This window comes from Centruroides sculpturatus, unplaced genomic scaffold (genome assembly GCF_000671375.1).
Source record: "Centruroides sculpturatus isolate CEXI.00-Female unplaced genomic scaffold, Cexi_2.0 scaffold668, whole genome shotgun sequence".
NCBI classification, from domain to species: Eukaryota; Metazoa; Arthropoda; class Arachnida; order Scorpiones; family Buthidae; genus Centruroides; species Centruroides sculpturatus.
The window spans coordinates 204,631-224,124 of record NW_019385523.1 but is presented as its reverse complement, the minus strand read 5'-3'; the positions used below and the strand labels follow the sequence as shown (position 1 = coordinate 224,124).

The 19,494-nt window shown below is 39.4% G+C and overlaps 1 protein-coding gene across 2 annotated transcripts in view; it reads right to left on the bottom strand.

Moving 5' to 3' along the window:
• Positions 1-14,235: 14,235 nt before the first annotated feature.
• Positions 14,236-19,494, bottom strand: part of LOC111639791 — a 32,474-nt gene continuing 27,215 nt past the window's right edge. For both annotated transcript variants that reach the window (XM_023385735.1, XM_023385736.1), the window contains exon 5: positions 14,236-14,681. In XM_023385735.1, the coding sequence (XP_023241503.1) occupies positions 14,439-14,681 (243 nt within the window). In that variant the 3' untranslated portion in view covers positions 14,236-14,438. The remainder of the gene's footprint in view (positions 14,682-19,494) is intronic.

Sequence of the window (19,494 nt, the reverse complement as noted above, 5' to 3'; positions counted from 1 at the left end):
TGGGGAAATTTGAATTCTAACGGTTTTGTAACGGTTATTCGACGGGACCGACGGTTTCTAAATGATCTAACGGTCCTTGTTTGCGGTTGTTGCACCTGGCTTTTGTTTTTCGGTTACGATTTTAAACTTTTACATTGTTATAATTGCTAAATTTTTTTGCATGGTTGCAACTGTCAAGGCCACTTGATCGCTTCGCTAGTAAGGCCNTTGTGACCAGAAACTGAGACAGAGTGGTGTGTTATCCTATGTGCAAAAAAGGGCAAATGCCTGTGGCCCCAAACCAATCTTTTATAACTTTGTTACTGTAGTAAGAATATCAAAATTTAAATTTTGGCTATATCCCCAACCCTAGATTATTGGTTTGGCAAAAGTGCAGGGTGCACTAACACTGTGCAAATTGTGCATTAAAAAATGAACAAGGATACCAGGGAATTCCCCCAAACAAAAATGCTAAATAGTTAAAATAAAAATTGCATATGGAGGCCCCAATTCAAATTTACCTGGAACCCCATGAAGCTATAATGTGCCACTGCTGAGACTGGAAATTAGTGGGACGGAATATTTGAGACTGGGTTAATTGCAAGTATAAGTGGTTTTTGTGGTTCTCCTTAATTTCTATGTGAGCTTGCTTTTATTTTTTTGGATTAGATTGATGGAATAAGGCAACACATCAACTGTGCAATCTTTCAAGGAAGAAACTAGCCAGTTTAGATGTTAGACATGTGGTGAAACCCCCAACAATATTTGAGCAGGTACAAATCCATGAACTTCGGTATTCAGGAGTTTTATTCACTTATTTTATTTTATTTTTTTGTTTAATTTTGCGTCTTAAAGGGTTTTTGGGTGGGTCCACAGTTTATTAGGGTGCAGTTTGGAGGATTTTTAAAAATTCGACTTACTTTTATTTTAATCATAGTGCTTAACACCTTTTGGTTACTTTAACGTTCTTTTGTTTTCTGGTTTTCATCACTAGCAGTTTTAAGGGTATCTAGGCGTGTTAATATTTTACCGGAGCTTTTTGAGGTATTTTGGATTGACTTTTTACTAATTTACCACGGACTCTGGTGCAAATACCAATTCCGAGGACGATGGTGATTGAGTGATAGCGGGGGTACTCGTGGAACCACTCGAGGAGAAGGTTGTTAAAGAAGCCTCATTCCTTTTGGCAAAGGTCGTGGGGCTCTGCCCAGCCTCTTTGAAGATTGGCCCAAATACAAAAGTACGACAGGAAATTCGCGACACTGTGTGAAAGCTCCATGGATGTATTCATCAAATGTATGGGATTTTGAAGGAACTAAAGGATCGGAGGAGCAAAGCTGAGATTACAACAATCACCCCAGTGGTCAAGAGCTATGCAGAGGCAGTTAGAATCCCGAAAATCCCTAGCATCATCGCTAGGAACATCACAAAGGCAATCAAACAGAAGTACAACAAAGAAGGGTCGGGGGAAGAAGCGGCTGTCCTGCTGTATTTGAAACGGGCAGAGAGAAAAAATTTCACAGACATGACAGATGTTACAGAAATGCTCGAGGAAAAAATTCAACCTAGCAAGCTAGGCATCGGTGTGAGCTCAATCAGACCAGTCAATGGAGAGGGAATTTGTGTAAAAGTTGCGTCACGCAAAGATGGAGATACTCTCAAAGAAGCATTTGAAGCAATTTCCAAACTCGCTAATAAGGTTAAAACAAAGGTCTCGGAAGGGAGGCGCCCGAGTTATTACGATCAATGTTCCGAACTACATACAGGGCCGGATTTGAGGCGATTGGAGCGATTTGCGCCAATCGGGCCCCGCAGGACACGACAATTTATATATTTAAAAATAGTTTCAAATTACAGAATAGATTAAACGGTTTAGCGATCGTGTCGATTGAGAGTCAAGAAGCGAGCCAGTTGCATTTCGATACTATTTTAGAAGATTTTACACAACAAACATCTCTACAGGTTTATATTCAATAAGATTCAATTATATTCATCCATCAACACATTAGAAGATTTTTCGTGGCAAAAATTAATGTAGTTATATTCATTTAAAAATATAAAAATACTAAAACATACCTATGCATGTTTATATTCAATCAAATGTAGTTGTATTTATATTTGGTACAGGCTTTTTAATGTACAAATTTGTCTACCTTATGGTTCGTGACTTTTAATTTTTATAATTAGATTTTGGATTTTGTTTTAAATTAATATTTAAAATCTATATTTCAATATGTAAATTAACTGTTAATTAATTTTGTTATTTAAAGTTTTGAGGGGCCCCGCAAAAAATTCAATCGGGCCTCGCACCTATTGAGTCCGGCTCTGACTACATACGAGAACACACTATTACCAAAACACTCTATTAGCAAAATATGATATGACAGGAGGCCAGTCTGCAGGAATTTCAACAAAAATGCAGAATAAGTACAACTTAAAAAAAAAAAGAAAAGTGAAGGAAGGCGTGTCATTTTAAGCGTAGCGCCCCCAGATTAGGAGAATACTGATAACAAATAAGTATGTGGCACTTGCGTGGAGTAACATAAGTAGATGACTGTCTGTATTCAGAGATGCTTTAAGTGCTGTGGCTACGAAAGGATTGTAGAAATGAACAATGGTGTAGCAACTGTGCACCATCAGACCAACAGAACCATCGCTTTGCCGAGTGTCAAAACAAAGACAAGCAACCGAGGTGCACGAACTGTTAAGAAACAAACAAGAACATACAAGGTGAAAAGAGGCACGCTCCGGACCACAATTCATTCCAGACAAGGTTCCCAGTCCTGCCAAAAATTAAAATAGCAATCATCTTACAGACCAACTATGGAGACTAGGCATATCAGTGCTCATAATACTGTCACAACTACTTGTCTCTCGGGCAGCCAACAACAGCAGAACCAACACAGCTTCAGACGACAAACTTAGCTTCCTCCAAGTAAATCTGCAGAAGTGTAAGGCAGCCACCACTCAGCTAGTCAGTGAAATCCAGGAAAAGCCAATAGATGTTATTACAATTCGAGAGCCATACACCATTGGCAACAAACCAGCTTTACTGGAAAAGCACAACGTTTACTACCATCGAGGAACAACTGACAGTTATAGTGGTTGCCAATAAAAACATTGATGCTTAGTACCTGCCTAACTATAGCAGTCAAACCATTGTACCATCCAAATCCAGACTAGGGACTTCTACTGTTATGTGATGTCTGTCTACCTTCCTCCCTCTGAAGACATAGAGCTTCCTTTGGAATGTATAATTACGGGTAGTGAGTGACCATCACTATATAACGACCGTAATATCACACACCCTTTTGCCAGGCAACGTCATTAGGAAACAACGCACAAACTGGGATCTTTTTGAGTTATTAGTTTAAGAATTATCAGTGGCGTAGCGTGGGTGTCAGCCGCCCGGGGCGGAGGAAAATTTCGCCCCCCCTTATTTAGGTATCTCGATTTAAAAGACTAAAATTCAGTTTCGTCACAGAATAAGTAATGAAAAATTCCGTGCTAGCGTTGCTACCTTATTAAAATCGCCGACCCGGACGGCGGGTGAGGTTTGTTCAAATAGAAGTTCCTGACGCACGCGTATGTCATTTTGCAATGCGAAGAATAATGTGCAGTGCATGCTGGTTCTAAATCAGTTACAGTTAGCGACTAGGGAGACTCGGATAGGAGTAACGCCAGTGACCTAACTCTATTGAATATTGGAGGTGTATATATATATATATATATACACCTCCAATATCCAATAGAGCTAGGTCACTCGCGTTACTCCTATCCAAGTCTATTTAGTCGCTAACTGTAACTGACCAGCAGTAGAGGAGANTATATATATACGAATAAATCGTATAAGCAAAATAAAAAAAATAATAATAAAATTAAAGTAAAAGGTCAACAGGTTGCGCACGATATCCCGGATGGCGAGTCGATTCCCTGACTATCCCGATGGATGGTAACACTATTCCGTGCTCATTTCAATCGGTCCGAGTCGTAGGTGGACGAAAATATGAAATAAAATGGTTCAAATTCTTACAAGATATTATTATTATTTGTTGTGTAATTTTGCCACCTCCTAAAAAGTGCCGCCCGGGTCGGGCAGCCCCTGCCCCTCCCACTACGCTACGCTACTGAGAATTATGGAAGCCTGTCTCTTTTATCAACCTGCAAACAAAAGAAGAGCTAGACTCTATAATAGAGGAACTTTCGATGATATTACACCAGGCATACAACAGGGCAACAGTCACATAAGACCAAATCAACAAAGTCCCATGGTGGATCCTGGATCTCCAGGTATGCGAAGAAAAGTCAGAAAAATGAAAAAGGATTTCCGCAAAACGATAGATCCCGCTCGCAGAGAGGCCTTTCGTCAGGAGTATGCCAACGCATAAAAGGCTCATCAACGACACCAGGTCAGCCTCATGGAAGTAGTACTATGCCAAAGCATGTAACAGGGACCCACGGGAAATAAACCTTTCGAAGTAGTATACAACAAATACAAACACAAGCACATACCGTGCTCTGTTAAAAAGGCTGATGGCAATTTCACAGAAACCATAGCAGAGACATACGAATATCTTTTCTCTGAACTCTTCCCACGGGACCACGAGGACACTGACAGTCACTGCCATGCGAAGATTAAGAAGGAGTGCCCTCCCACCTTGAACACTGACACAGACAGAGACCTTAGTCCCAGTGAAATTGCCAAATTATTTCGGGAAATAAACTGGAGGAAAGCTCCAGGTCTAGATAAAATTACAGGGAACATGGCCAAGCATACTTTCAATGCAATTCCAATTACCATGTTAAAAATTTACAGCAAATGCCTTCAACTCCAGTATTTTCCTAAAGCCTGGAAATGGGCTGAAATCAAGCTTATACCTAAAGTTCAGACAAGAACTAATGTAACAGCGAAGGTCTTTCGTCCTATATCTCTACTGCCAATCTTTGGAAAATCCTCGATGCCAAGAAAACTACTGACATACTAAGGACTACCAACTGGGCGAACTATCCAGCAAGGTAAAGTTTCAAAGTCATCCCAAATACCTAGGACCCCCTCAACAGCCGAGGCCCAACGGATCTTCGTCGTGGAACTTATATCCGTGCGGACTTTCAACAGGTGCGCCGTCGGCCGAAGACCAGCCAGTTTGTGCGCGTTGAATTGTTTAAAGAGTTTTCAAGTGTCGTATTCTGGTTCATAGTTGTTCACCGCTCGCTCGTTTTTGGACTAAGGCTTCTGCTTTCTTCGGCTGCTAATGGGTTTTTGTACATATGTTCTTTTGCTCCCACCGAGGAAAGGTGAACCCAATGTTTTGTCAATGTTTCGTTATCTTTTCCCCTGTACCAACAGGGATTGTATACGTGATTGTTCGCAGGCCTGTGGCTATGCTGCTGCCATTTAAGGTTTTCATATTTTCTGCTCCCTGGTTGTGGAGATCTTGTCGTACGCACCCTTTTTTATTTGTTCCCTCCCCAAGCCAGAAGGTTGTTTTCTTGTTCTGTCGGTCCGTCCCGTTGTTCTCGTAAAGGAATCTGTTTTATTTTTCTTTTCTTTTCTCTTTTACGTTTGTAATCGAAAGCCCGTAGCCAAGCAGCTGTTGTTAGGCTTCCAAGTCTTACTCACCCCCGATCGGTGGTGTTTCGTAACACGCGCTTTTTCAGTTTGTCATACTCTTTCTTTTATTATTGTTCCCTCAGAAGAAAGGAAGTTGTTTATACCTCTCTTACGAGAGGAAATTTGAGCCCGTGGAGGGCCAGGCCCTTTCTGCCAGGCCGTGCAGAAAGGGCCTGGCAGTAATAGTTTCTTTATATTATCTCTATATATTTATACCTAAATTTATTATACACTAGCTACGTGTGCGTGTTTCCCGGGTTTTTCAGGGGATGGGATTGATGAGATTGGATTGTGAGAGGAGATAAAAACAATAGTATTATTAACTGCAATGTACAGTACATTTATTGAGCTGAATATTTATAATATTGAAACTGCAAAACAAGTAAAACATTGTTCGGGCTTAAGAGGGGTGAGATTTAGGGGTGGTAGGTGGGGACCCAGTGTATTTTTTCTAGGTGTCCAAGACACGTGTTATATGTCGAGTGCGATCAGATTTAATGAAAATAATACCCGTTATTATTATTTACTATTTCTTTAAAAACTCACTCGTACTATCCAAAAATAAGCCTTTCGCCTTTCTACAATAATTAAGAATATAAAAATTACTTTTATTTGTAACTTCGATAGTACAGTAAATTAACACTAGCTGATTGTAATTAGAAAATGGCTTATCTTATTTCATTATTAAATGAAGTTTTAAATATAATAAATATAACGTTACGAATTTTATGATTAAATTCTTATAATGTAATTTATAGTTTATTTAATCAATGTTATTTAATAACAATAGACATCGTTTAATTACCTTTATCGGTGATCAATACTAGCCACTTCCAGCGTAAATAATATTGAATAATATTCAACAAATTTTCATTCTTTTTTATTTCATCCTCTATAGAATTTCGCTGAATTACAAATAACACTATAAAATAAATGGAATTAATTAAAATAATTGTAAATACTCTGTCATTTATAAGTATGCAATCAAATTAAATTTACTTACTTTTACCAAGTTAATTTACGTTATTTTTTCACAGCAAAAAAATATATATTTTTAAATCAAAGTCAATTTAATACGATCATTTCCAGGATAATAAATTATTCTGTAAATTATTACAAAAGTCCCGGAATAGTGCCGTTTCCCCAAATTAACATTTGCTTTGAAAGGAAGGTAAGAGAGGCGATACGGAGGCAACTAAATGGCATACGTAAATTACTTCCCGAATTCGGTAGATGCGCAGATACAGTACACTCGCACCGCTGAAAGTTGTTGCTTGTGTGTTGTATAATAGGCAGAAACACTCGGGAATCCAAGTAGAACATTTAATAAAAACAAAAATGGGTGTAGAGTAAAATTACCATTATCTGCCCGACGTTTGTAGATATTTATTTAATTATTTGATACGTTCAATTAGTCATTCGTGGTAATTCGGACTCCTTCTAATCCATTAGCTTTTATTTTATCATATATTTTTAGTGCCTTCTAACCATTATGTCGAGAAGAAAATGTACGAATGATAATGGCTGGATAATTTTAACTTTTTCCCGAGTTTCTCGAGCAAATTTTGGTGCAAAAGCTTTGCTTTCTCACAAATGATAGTCTCGGGGAATACTGTCACCGGCCAACCGCTTTTCGTCGATCCAAATCGAGAGCGACTTTTCTACTTCTTCTCTACGATCTACAATGGAATCGCTACGATCACCGAGCGAGGTCCGCGATCCTCGCTCGGTGATGGTAGCGATTCCATTGGCAACGTTAGCATCCTTTACTGCTTCCTCGTTCTCGACAACGGTATAGAGAATGATTCGACTTTCCTAAGTCGAACTCCAAAGCCAGATGCGCCATTTGCGTGCTTCCGTACCATCTCTTTCTTCGCCTTTATTGTTATTTTCACTTTTTTCCTTTTCGCCTTTACGCTTACACTAGCTTTCTTAGGCCCCGCGGGGCTTACGGAATTAAAAACAACAGAAGAAATAACGAGAGCGAGAAAAATCGCCAAAGTCAAAGAACAGTTGGTCGTGCCGCGGCTCCACAGATAGACGTATACCTTGGAAAAAATCACTCGAGTAAAGATACGAGCTGACCATTGGCCGAAGCAGGGTACGACGACGATCACGCGATTTACATTTTGCGTTTAACGCCATGACATTTCAGTTTACCACGGTGTAAGATTTCCTTCGTTTCTGGTGCGGTGATAAACGAAAAATAGACTTAAATTCATATTTTATGAAATCGATAATTTGCTATTGTTATGTTTCCCGAAAATTCAGAAGGATTTAGTAGCGTTGCCTTTCTTTAATTAATTAAGAAATATCTCTTAGATTGATTTGGTTGGGTTTCTTTGGTTCTTCGGGTTTTCTTCACCTCGCAAAACCAAAATATATTATCGAAGGACAAGAAATAGAAATTCCGAGTAACGTAAAATGTTTTTCTACCTGGAAACATTAAGTTTCGACCAACAATTGTTACGGGAATCCCCGTACAGCCAATTTTTTCCATTAAATATATAAAAACACGAATTTATCGTTACTTATTGAGATTGGATTTACCTTCTACAATGAAATAAAATTTATATATATAAAATTGCTTGTCCCGACTGACTGAATGACTGAATGACTCACTGATTCATCGTCGCTCAAAGCAAACCGCTGGTCCTAAAGAGGTGAAATTTGGTACGCAGTTAGGGTACGTCACGAAAACGCGCACTAAGAAGGGATTTTTCGAAATTCCCGAGTGGGGGGAGAGGGAGAGCATTAAGGCTTAACCGGAAAAACGGCTTCTACTTTACTATTTTAGATGCGATTTTTTGTTTTCAACTACGTTTAGTCTTCATCGAGTACTTAGGTGTATTAAATTGATAACATTTCGGACATTGTTATAAATATTTTTATCCATTTCGATTTTTAAAATGTTCGAACCGTTTTAAATTCGAATTTGTTATTGCGTATTGGTTCGATTATAGAAAGACTGTAAACGTTCCAGAAAATTGATCAAATTGAAGATAGTTGGTTCGATTCTGGGCAATTCTCTTCAGCGGTAGGTGTTATTTGACAATTACTATGGTTATTGAAATATTGAATGTAAATGGGGTTTGCTTGCAAAACCTTCGTGGACCAAGTCGCGGGTAACAGCTAGTATTCTATAAGTTTAACAATCAATTATTTATACTTTCTTCTTATTTATACTTATAGTCTACTAATAAATTCTTTTTACTGTGTTCTATCAAATAAAAGCTAATTAATAAAGATTGATTATATCTTATTATTGGGCTGCAATTTTCGAAAATTGAAGACCTATAAATTTGCCACCGGTGTTTGTCTGTCCTTCCTTACTCTCGAGAACGGAAATGGATAGACGAACGTCGAGACGGGTGTGGAAAGCGGGAGGACCCGATTAACTATATTCTACCGGTTTGAATCGGAAGTCGTGTTATTTCGGTTCAAAAATGTTCTACCGAACCAAGTTAGATGACCGGCACTACTATTGTTAACAGGAAAAGGGTGATGTACAGGGGCGAGACATTACTCAAATTCGGAGCATTGCGACCGTGTCACAATAAATAATCGCTCGTATAAAATTTGATATTTTTTAATTATTTCATTACGAAACTAAGCTTTGATTTGATTTGTTTTATTTTCTCTACTTTATTACAAGTGATTAATACAGAAAATTTATCTTCTATATTACGTATACGTTACCGTGAAAGACCGAAATTAGAGGATGTCGATATTCTCCGGTGAATGTCGACACATACAAAGTACGTCGGTGAAAGACCCAATATTTGGTTATATTATTATACATTCGAATAATCGCCGGTGTATGTGGACGAGCGCGGATAAGCTTCGGTGGAGGTCGAAACGATATCCGAGAAGCCGACGTCGACTGAAAGGCGACAGTCTGTCGCCAAATCTTTTGTTCTGCCGCCATTGAAATCGCGTGCTATCTATTTGTTATACTCTGGAACACTGCTGTTTGTTAGTCTTATGCAAGATTTGCCGGTGCGTGCAACGTTTTCTTAAATTTTATTTTTTTATCCCATATCCTAATTTATATCGAACTAGCTGCAAAGACCCGCTTCGTTGGGCAAAAAGTAACGATAGTGAAGATTAAGATAATTACATTATAGCCAATCTTACCCATTTTCAGCCGCATAACTCCCGCACCCTTATAGCTATCGAGACGCAACCCCCCTGGTGCACGAATGGAGACTCGGTGCTACTACCACATACAAACACCATTCACGTGCGATGTGTAGTTTTTGCGGAAAAGTGAAATATAGGGACACACACGTCCATTTACATATATATACTAGCTTACCCGTCGCGCATTGCTGCGATCTCAGAAAAAAGGAAATTCGAGCAAACTCGTTACGATAAAATTCAATTTAAATTTCATCATTTTTATCGAAACTTATTATTCATTTTCATTGGGAAAACATTTCAAAGTGTCGTTTCAATTCTATTTATTTATCGGAGTGCTNGAATTAAAGGAAAGAGCAAAAATTCGTCTGATTATCCTAAGGGATAAAACGATTTTAAATAGATTATCTTGTAATTTTAACCGATGGTCTATTTAAGTATCATTCTATAAAAATTCTAAAATACTTATCGTAAGGTTTTGATCTTACAGTTTTATCACCGGCGTAATTTCACGCATTACGCGTCAACCACACTCCGCCTATATTACGCGCATTCTTACTGTAAAATAAACAGTGACGATTCACTGGCTATCGTTTATAATCTCGCTATTTCATTTATATTATAGGTAATATACAAAGACTCGCCTGTAAAAATGAAGAAAAACTGGATTGTGAAAGGACGCATGACGTAAGGAGAACGACTGGAATGTTCTGCGCGCTTGGGTTATCTTTACCACACGCGCCTATCGATTAAGCGACGGAACTTTTGACATTTTATCGTTTCGTCGAAGCGTTAAGTGCTAAATGTCGAAAATACGAAAATCGATTTTTCCTTTTCTTTAAATTAAATACTTTTCGGATAATTATTAATCGACTATTCTTAAGTATTGTATTTGCGGGCGTACGAGGCGCGTTGTTTCCTCTAAAAATACATCCGGTTCGGACCGGAAGCGACGTTATCGCCATTGAAAAATTTCCCCAGAACGGAGTTAGACGGATGACCGGCGCCACTCTACCGTTAACGGGAAAAGTACGATACGCGCGGGAGGGCGAGACGCTATTAAAATCGACAACATCGTAGACCCTGATTTATTGCCGATATGTCCCGATAAATAATTGCCGGAGGCCGCCGCGGGATCGATTCCGGGCGGGTGGAAAAATCTCCGGAAATTTTGTGGCGGGGTGGTCCGACCGGAGACGTCGGTCCCCGTTTTCGACAAGTTTCGAAGGACTCTCCCGCGGGAAAGTATTAAAGACGGAAGACGGGGTGAATAACGAAGAACCGCGCGGGCTTAAAGAATTAAAATCTAGGCTAAGAGGCGGAAAACTTTACACCGAGATTTATATCTTGGACGACAACCTTATTCTACGCCAGTTGTATAGGATAAATGTTTATTTAGATATATAAAAAGCAACTTTTTTTCTATCATCGGAAGATGGACCAATGTCCGAGTCATATATCTTGGGAGAAACTTTTTCCGTCCTCTCACTCTACTCGTCCTTTTATTTCCTTCTTCGGTAAAGCAAAAAGTTCTATTTATTCTAGTTTATAAACAACTAAAATGTTTCCGCCATTCTTTCTTTATCGCAACGTCATTATTTTAATAAACGTTGTAAAAGTCCTTAGAATATATTTTATAATTTTTGCACGGTTCTTGGCCAGATATTTAAATGAATCGTGTAAAAAAATTAAAACTTTTGGTTTGACTCTTGGTTTTTCGCGTCAGACTAGTTATAACTAGCCCGTCCCCGTGATAAATAATAAGGAGAAAGCGAAATGCTACCAGTTTAGGTACTACATGGTTACGTTCCTTATCCAGTGTCGACCACAGGTTTAACGGTAACCTATATTTTCCGCCGCGTCCTAAGGGGTACGTATGAAAAGTTTAGTGTAGATCGGTCAAACTAGGACGACGCCTCCCTACGGGACTTTTAATAAAAACTGGCCACTGGTTAGGCGTTATAAACGTAAAGACCACCCGGAAAACCGTAGGCGGCCCACCCGTTATCCGGGCGCCGACCGGCCAACGACTTCCGGCGTCGGGCGGTTTTATCCACTCCGCCACCGGTAGGCCGACGAATAACGAAATAATAAATGTAAATGTATTGTTTCTAGTATAAACAATAAGTTATAAACAATATTATTAACAATAACTAGGTCGAAAGAAATAACTTTACTAAGCCATGGCAGAAATTCGGACCAGCGTCCAACAGAAAATTCCTAAAAGCATCGACCAGACAGAAAATAAAGATGCGGATAGGTCGAGCGAATATCTGCAGCGACGAGTGGAAGACGTGAAAAAGTTGGCCGATTACATTAGCACTCTTAACCGAGTGGGAAAGGGGCTGGGAGAATATATTTTCGACAAGGAAACGCTCGGGGGCAAATAAATTAAATCCAATAAAGCATTATACGGAAATATTTCAAATAAATATAAATTCAAATGTCCACGCTTTCCGATTTTATTTTTATATAATCTATAAAAAAGAGATTATCTGTCGCGTCTTTCAATTTTTCCCACCCTCGGGCCCTAACGATTTTTTCGTACCTTTTATGACTCGAAACGAGCGCCACGTATTGGGGACGGATAGCCCATTCTCGTTCGGAACCGACGAAATCCGGGCAATTTGTTCGATAACTTGGACGTCGACCGAACGTCGATACTAAGAACGTAGGCAAACGCTTAACTCCATCCGACAGATGGTTTATTACCCACGTCGTATACCGGTTGTTCCCAAAGTTACCGCGCGGTCATGCCTTTTCATTTTTTTTTTTTTCAAATATTTTTAAACGAATTTCTTTTCGTACACCTAAGACTGTCTCGGTCCCCGCCCTACGGACGCGTTTCGACCATACGACGAAACCTCTCCGGGCTTTCGTAAGTATTATAGTCGGGGAAGGCCACCCGAATAATACCAGTCGTCTGGGTAGGGGTTAGATTCGCCTCCCGTAGCGCGCTACCAGTTTTTGAGAAATACAAAAAGTAACGAGCCGCGACTTTTAACCATATTTTAAATTTATTTAATTTAAAAATATACGCTGTAAATTTCAGTAGTGTCTCCTTCCCATACGTCGTAATTTTTCCCATAACGCGGCAGTCGTACGGGTTATCCATCTAACTCCGTTCCGGACAAAAGCTTTGAATAGAAATCGAGCGACTTCCGGTTCGGATGGGAAGTTCGTATATAATCGATCGGGGTTTCCTACCCCCAGGTTTCTCGAATTCTATCTTCCCAATCCGTTCTCTCGAAATTAAGGAAGGACGGATGGACGGACTCCGGAGGAATTCGTAGGTCTGCGATTTGAAAATTTCGGCCGAAAATTCCATCGTCGCGTGCCTAGGTGTCGATCGACGGATTCGGGTCTGATATAAATCTCGATAGAGTGTAGATAAACTCTGTCGTGTCTGTCGACGTTCTTTCTTAAATACTGTACTCGGCCCACCAATTTAGGGCCAGACAATATTGTTTTCGTTCAAAACTTTTCCTTACATTAATGACCTGGATACTTCCCCAATACAGTAAAACCCGCGTAAACCGGAATACTTTATCTTATTTGACGGGTTTCCGCTTTGAACAGGTTTTTTTTAACTTAGAAAATCGCTCCATTTCCAAGAATTTTTATTTTATTCGGGTTCTGTTTGGACGTTTTACTAGGGATGGGCAAATTTCGCAGCGGACCGGATAACCGAAAGGGCCATTTTGTTCAATACGGTATACCGAATACACAAAAAATAAAGAAAACTAATATATTTATTTAGCAATAGGCGAAGACGACGCGTGCAGCGAGAGGGTAATGGCTTTCCTTAGAAACTTGGTTGCGGGTACTTACGCAAAAAGCGCTCCGATACCCGAGTTGCAAAAGTGGCCGAATTTTCTTAAAAATTATATTACCGTCAAACGCAAAAATCAGATTTTTACTTACACTTACTTTAATTTTTTCTACGTAGCCAGTTCGTCTACAATCGACGATATTTCCACATAAATAATTATATTTTAGACGCGGTGCGGAGGCGGGCCGGCGGGCCGTAGTTTGGTCACCCCCGGTACGTACCAAAATATAAGATCGTACTCGACACTGGATCGAGACGACGGTGCCCAAAATAGGGTCCCGAGACCTTAAAAAAGTACGCGGACTCGGCCGTGTTGGACTTTGCCAACGCCTAGGTTAAACTTTAGATTACGTAAGGCAATCGGAGCGGACGTTTAATGTATTTTAAAGAATTCTTTTAAAAATTAAACAATTAAATTTATTTTTATTTTAAAATATAATTCTCGCGCTAAAGTGTTAATGGGGTACTATTGTACCATCGTAATTTTTAAAGGTAAAAGTTCCCCAACAATTTTGAATATGGCGTCATAAATGCGCGGGTTAAAACGTGGCATTTGAAATACGGAACTCGGCGTACGTCTCGTTTATATCGAATCGTCGAGATTTTAAATAAGCCTTAAAAGATAAATCGCGCGGTATATAAAATCTTTTGTTACAACTTGTTGTATATTTTAATATATTTTATAATAAAAAAATTGAATTTTTAAAAGTTTTAAAAATTCATACTTTACACAGGGTTTAAAATAGCACATTTGAAACAGTGGCAGTAAACAATTATCCGATGATGGTTTGACGCGTAGAGGGAAAGATAAATACGTAGTAATGGGGTGAATATACAGTATTATGATACGGTAGGTAAAGTTTGTAAATGCTTTCTTCATTTGCCGATTTCGCTTTTACAGTAGCAAAACTTCCTCATTTCCCTGTGTTGTATACAAGACGATTGGTTTCCGTACTTGTTAAGTCTGCTGACGTCTCCCACCACCCGAAACTCTTTGGACCAGGCTGTTTTCTGCATAAGCGCTTCCACCACCGCGTCGCTCGGTGCTAACGAAACTAATATTCTCATTTTCAACTCGTATCCTTCTTTTTGAACGATATGTTTCCTGGGTAATATCACCTGAATGAAAAAGAAAATTTTAATAATTCTGCAAAATCATTTTTATTATTCAAATAAGAAATTAATTAACAATAAAAGTCGTAATACATATTGATATAATTTACGGAAATTGTCGGTAACTCGAAGTGGAAGGGAAAGAAGAATACTGTATTTTCGAGTCAATGAAATTTCCACTCTGGAAACATATGGCGCTTCTACACGGGGTGCAGTAGAGAGCCTATAATGACAGAGTGACCGTTTAAAAAATGCTTTTCTATTGGCAGTTTGCCATGGCGTGAATTTAGCCAGGTTGCGGCCGAAGTTTTCTTCTCTCGAACGTGAACGTCGAACGTCGAGCGCCGCTATCTCGTAAGCGGCGCTCGACGTTCGNGTACGCTTAAAGGATCGCAACTTAAATACAAAAATATTACGTGCGAAGTTGTAATGTTGTATTTAAACTTACGTAAACAATGTCAAACGAAACATAGGGCATCTAAAAAAGGTATTGTTGCGAAACCAATGGTCAGTCCGGAGTTAAACTCGAGACGTCGAGTCGATCCGATAGACCCGTAATCACGCCAGGATGGCGAATATAAGTTCGTAACGGTGTATCGAGTTATTTAACAAAATTTGTCCAGCTACTACCTTTGAAAACTAAGACAGCCGAAGAAGTAGCGTATCACCTTTTTCCAAATATTTTTAACAGTCGGTGCCCCAGCTATATCGCATTCAGATAACGGTAGTGGATTCTGTAATCGAGTCGTATCCGAACTACGCGCTATGTGGAAAGATGTTAAGATAGTTGGTGGAAAGCCTGGTCGTAGTCAAACGCCAGGCTGGGTTGAATGGGCCAATCGGGATATACACGATATGTTAACTGCGTGGACGAACGATAACGATACAAATAAACGGTCAGATGATTTGTTTTTTGTACAATTTGCCAAGAACACTACACATGACGAAGGAATACGCCAAAGTCCTTACCAAGCCACGTTTGGCGTTAAACCAAAAAGAGGCAAAGCGTCGTCATCTTTGCCTGGCCAACAAATCGCAAATATTGAAACCGAAGAACAGCTGGAAGAAATTGTTAATACTTTTGAAATAAATTTGAGCAGTGGCCATAACGAATACCATATTTTAAAAAAAAGTAGTGAAGAGGAGTCGCGACCCACCGTGTCTTCGTGTCAAGCAACAAGAATTTATTTCTATATAAAGAGCGGCCACGAAAGAGAATCTTCTACCGAATCTTCTACCTTCCGCATTCTCTAAAGAAAATGCTACAAACCTCAAAAAGAAAATATCCTTCCGCTCAAATTGGTGATACCGTACGAATACGAGTCCCCGATGTCGACCGTGGCCGTACAGATACCCGAAATGTGTTGGCAGTCGTTGTTAGAATAGAAGACTCCGACTTTTATAAATTAGCAAACAAAGAAGGTACCCTCGAGCGGCTTTATATCCGCAATTAGTTCGTAATTTGTAAAGAAAAGTTCTTCTCGAGAAATATCGCCGAGAGAAGCGGCTGCAGATAATTCGAAAAGCGGAGGGCGAGGCATTATACACGCTGTCGTTGCAAAATAAGGTGTTCCGCGAATAAATGCGGTGGTAAAAGCGAGGGACTCTCGTGAAATTCAGTTTTAACAACAAACAAGATTTTATAACGTTAATGACATAATATATGTATAAGTTTACTATCGCGTATTATTTTTCTTTTCTGATTAAGAATGCGCTGTTCGTTTTAGGTTCAACAGCTTATTTACACGCGCCGTTACTTAAGTTTTCTCCTATTTTGACATATTAAAATGTTGCATTTTTGTCTTAACGTAATAAAAACATTTTTATTCGACATTCACCACCGGTGCGTGCCGAATGTCGACATTTGCCGGTGTGAGAAATAAGGATATTGAAGAATGCTGACATTGACCGGAGAATCTCGACATTTGCCAGATATCGGTCTTTCTCAGTAATATACACATAAAACGTATGAATAATTCGATAGCCTCCGCTTCCGTTCGTTGCTTTATCGATTGGCCTACCCTTTCGAAAATTTTAGTGTTTTGTATCGAAATTCCTTTTCTTTATTATTGATCCATTCGATAAACTTAAGTTTTCACCATTCTAAGAACTGTTCTTTCTAAATTTTAATTTTGTTAAAACTTTGCCTGTAAATTTACGCGTAAAGATTTATTTACAAATCTGTTAGCTACGTCGGTTAAATTATACAAATACAGTACAAGCAATTATTTATATGCTCTCGATTTCCGTAGTGTCTTTCCTCTGTACAGTACATCGTACTTTTCCCGTAAACAATAAAGTCGTGCCAGTTATCTAACTCTGTTCCGGAGAAAATTTTGGATGGAAACAACGTCACTTCCGCTCAAAATCGGGAGTTCGAATATAATTAATTGGGATCTCTTGCCACTAAGCTTACCGTATCTGCCTCGACTTTTATCCGTCCGACTCTTTTTTCGAGATTAAGAAAGGACGGATGGTTATAAGACGGTGATAAAATCAAAAGTTACGGGCATGGGCAAAGGTAAGCCGAACGGGAAACAAATGACACGGAATACGAAGGGCGATACTCCACATATACGGAGAGCTGGGCTAAATGCAGCCGTGGCGATAAATGGGCGCACCGTTCTCGCGCCAATATCGAAGAGAACGACAGTTTAACCACTTTAATTTGTCCTTGTTGTACAGTATATAAAAATAATGTCTCCATCTTACCCCGCGGGTGGGGCGAAACGACGCGTTTAAATGTAATTTTAAAATATTAAATTTTCTTGTTTTTCAAACATTAAATTTTGCATTACCAAATGTCGTAGTTGCCGAGAATGAAAAAATGATCGTTCTGGTCGAAGCGGTTGCCGTCTTACGACTTTTCAAACCATAAAGTCTCGCCCCACCCCTTCCCCTACATAAATAGATAACATTAACTACAAATTACAAATATGTTAACGATTGTAGAAAGGAGTATACGTTACAAAGGGGTCATTTTAGATAAATTAACATTTCTAACGAGAACCATTTTAAATTCTTCACCTAGGATCCTGTTTTTAGACGAAATAACACGAGGCGAGAAGCGAAGATAAGAGTCAATACCGAATCGATAGGGCTTTGGCATTAAGGACAAAGTCTATTATCGGAAATTTGCAAACTTTTAAGGAGATAGCCAGTCGAGCGCACCGTCACAAACGTCGACGGGTAAGAAAGGTCTCGGTTGCGCAGTTGGTCATTTAACTGGGACTAGCTCACTCGGACGGGTTCTCGATAAGGAAGGAGATGGGTTCAAAAAAATAAAGGAATAAGTCGAGTCATTAAATATTTCACCAACCCAAGCGGCCCGAATTTCTCCGGATTAAAAACACCGTAACGCAAATCTCGAGAAGACAAGGACCAAAATATCCGCGGGAGGTGTGACCGGTTCCAAATATCTACGCGGTAAGTGGACTTTCCTTCGGAGAGAAACTCTAGAGTCGCCAACAACGGCGTATCGTCGGCGTATAGAAGACAATGTAAATCATTCGTTTGGTTTAAGAAAAACGCCGAGTTTTCCGAGCGCGAGAAAACATCGAACAAATCATCGATGAGTAGAATAAATAGAAGAGGGTTTGTATTATATAGTAAGTTTATAATTAAACGAGTAAAGGAATTAGAAATGCCCAATCTATAGAGTTTTCCACTCAAAATGTCGAGATTGACCTTATCGAAAGCTTTAGCCGAGTAGACAAAAACTGAGTAAACTTTCCGTCTTTTCCTAAATAAGACTACTTTGGGTGCGTTTACTTCTGAGTTAGCAGCGCTAATTCTGATAACCGGATGTGACGTCATTAGCAAGTGTATTCGTGCTTGCTTGTCCAATTCGAAAGTGAACACATACGCTAACAAGAAATATGGCAGTTTCCAGCCATATTTCTTGTTAGCGTATGTGTTCACTTTCGAATTGGACAAGCAAGCACGAATACACTTGCTAATGACGTCACATCCGGTTATCAGAATTAGCGCTGCTAACTCAGAAGTAAACGCACCCAAAGTAGTCTTATTTAGGAAAAGACGGAAAGTTTACTCAGTTTTTGTCTACTCGGCTAAAGCTTTCGATAAGGTCAATCTCGACATTTTGAGTGGAAAACTCTATAGATTGGGCATTTCTAATTCCTTTACTCGTTTAATTATAAACTTACTATATAATACAAACCCTCTTCTATTTATTCTACTCATCGATGATTTGTTCGATGTTTTCTCGCGCTCGGAAAACTCGGCGTTTTTCTTAAACCAAACGAATGATTTACATTGTCTTCTATACGCCGACGATACGCCGTTGTTGGCGACTCTAGAGTTTCTCTCCGAAGGAAAGTCCACTTACCGCGTAGATATTTGGAACCGGTCACACCTCCCGCGGATATTTTGGTCTTTGTCTTCTCGAGATTTGCGTTACGGTGTTTTTAATCCGGAGAAATTCGGGCCGCTTGGGTTGGTGAAATATTTAATGACTCGACTTATTCCTTTATTTTTTTGAACCCATCTCCTTCCTTATCGAGAACCCGTCCGAGTGAGCTAGTCCCAGTTAAATGACCAACTGCGCAACCGAGACCTTTCTTACCCGTCGACGTTTGTGACGGTGCGCTCGACTGGCTATCTCCTTAAAAGTTTGCAAATTTCCGATAATAGACTTTGTCCTTAATGCCAAAGCCCTATCGATTCGGTATTGACTCTTATCTTCGCTTCTCGCCTCGTGTTATTTCGTCTAAAAACAGGATCCTAGGTGAAGAATTTAAAATGGTTCTCGTTAGAAATGTTAATTTATCTAAAATGACCCCTTTGTAACGTATACTCC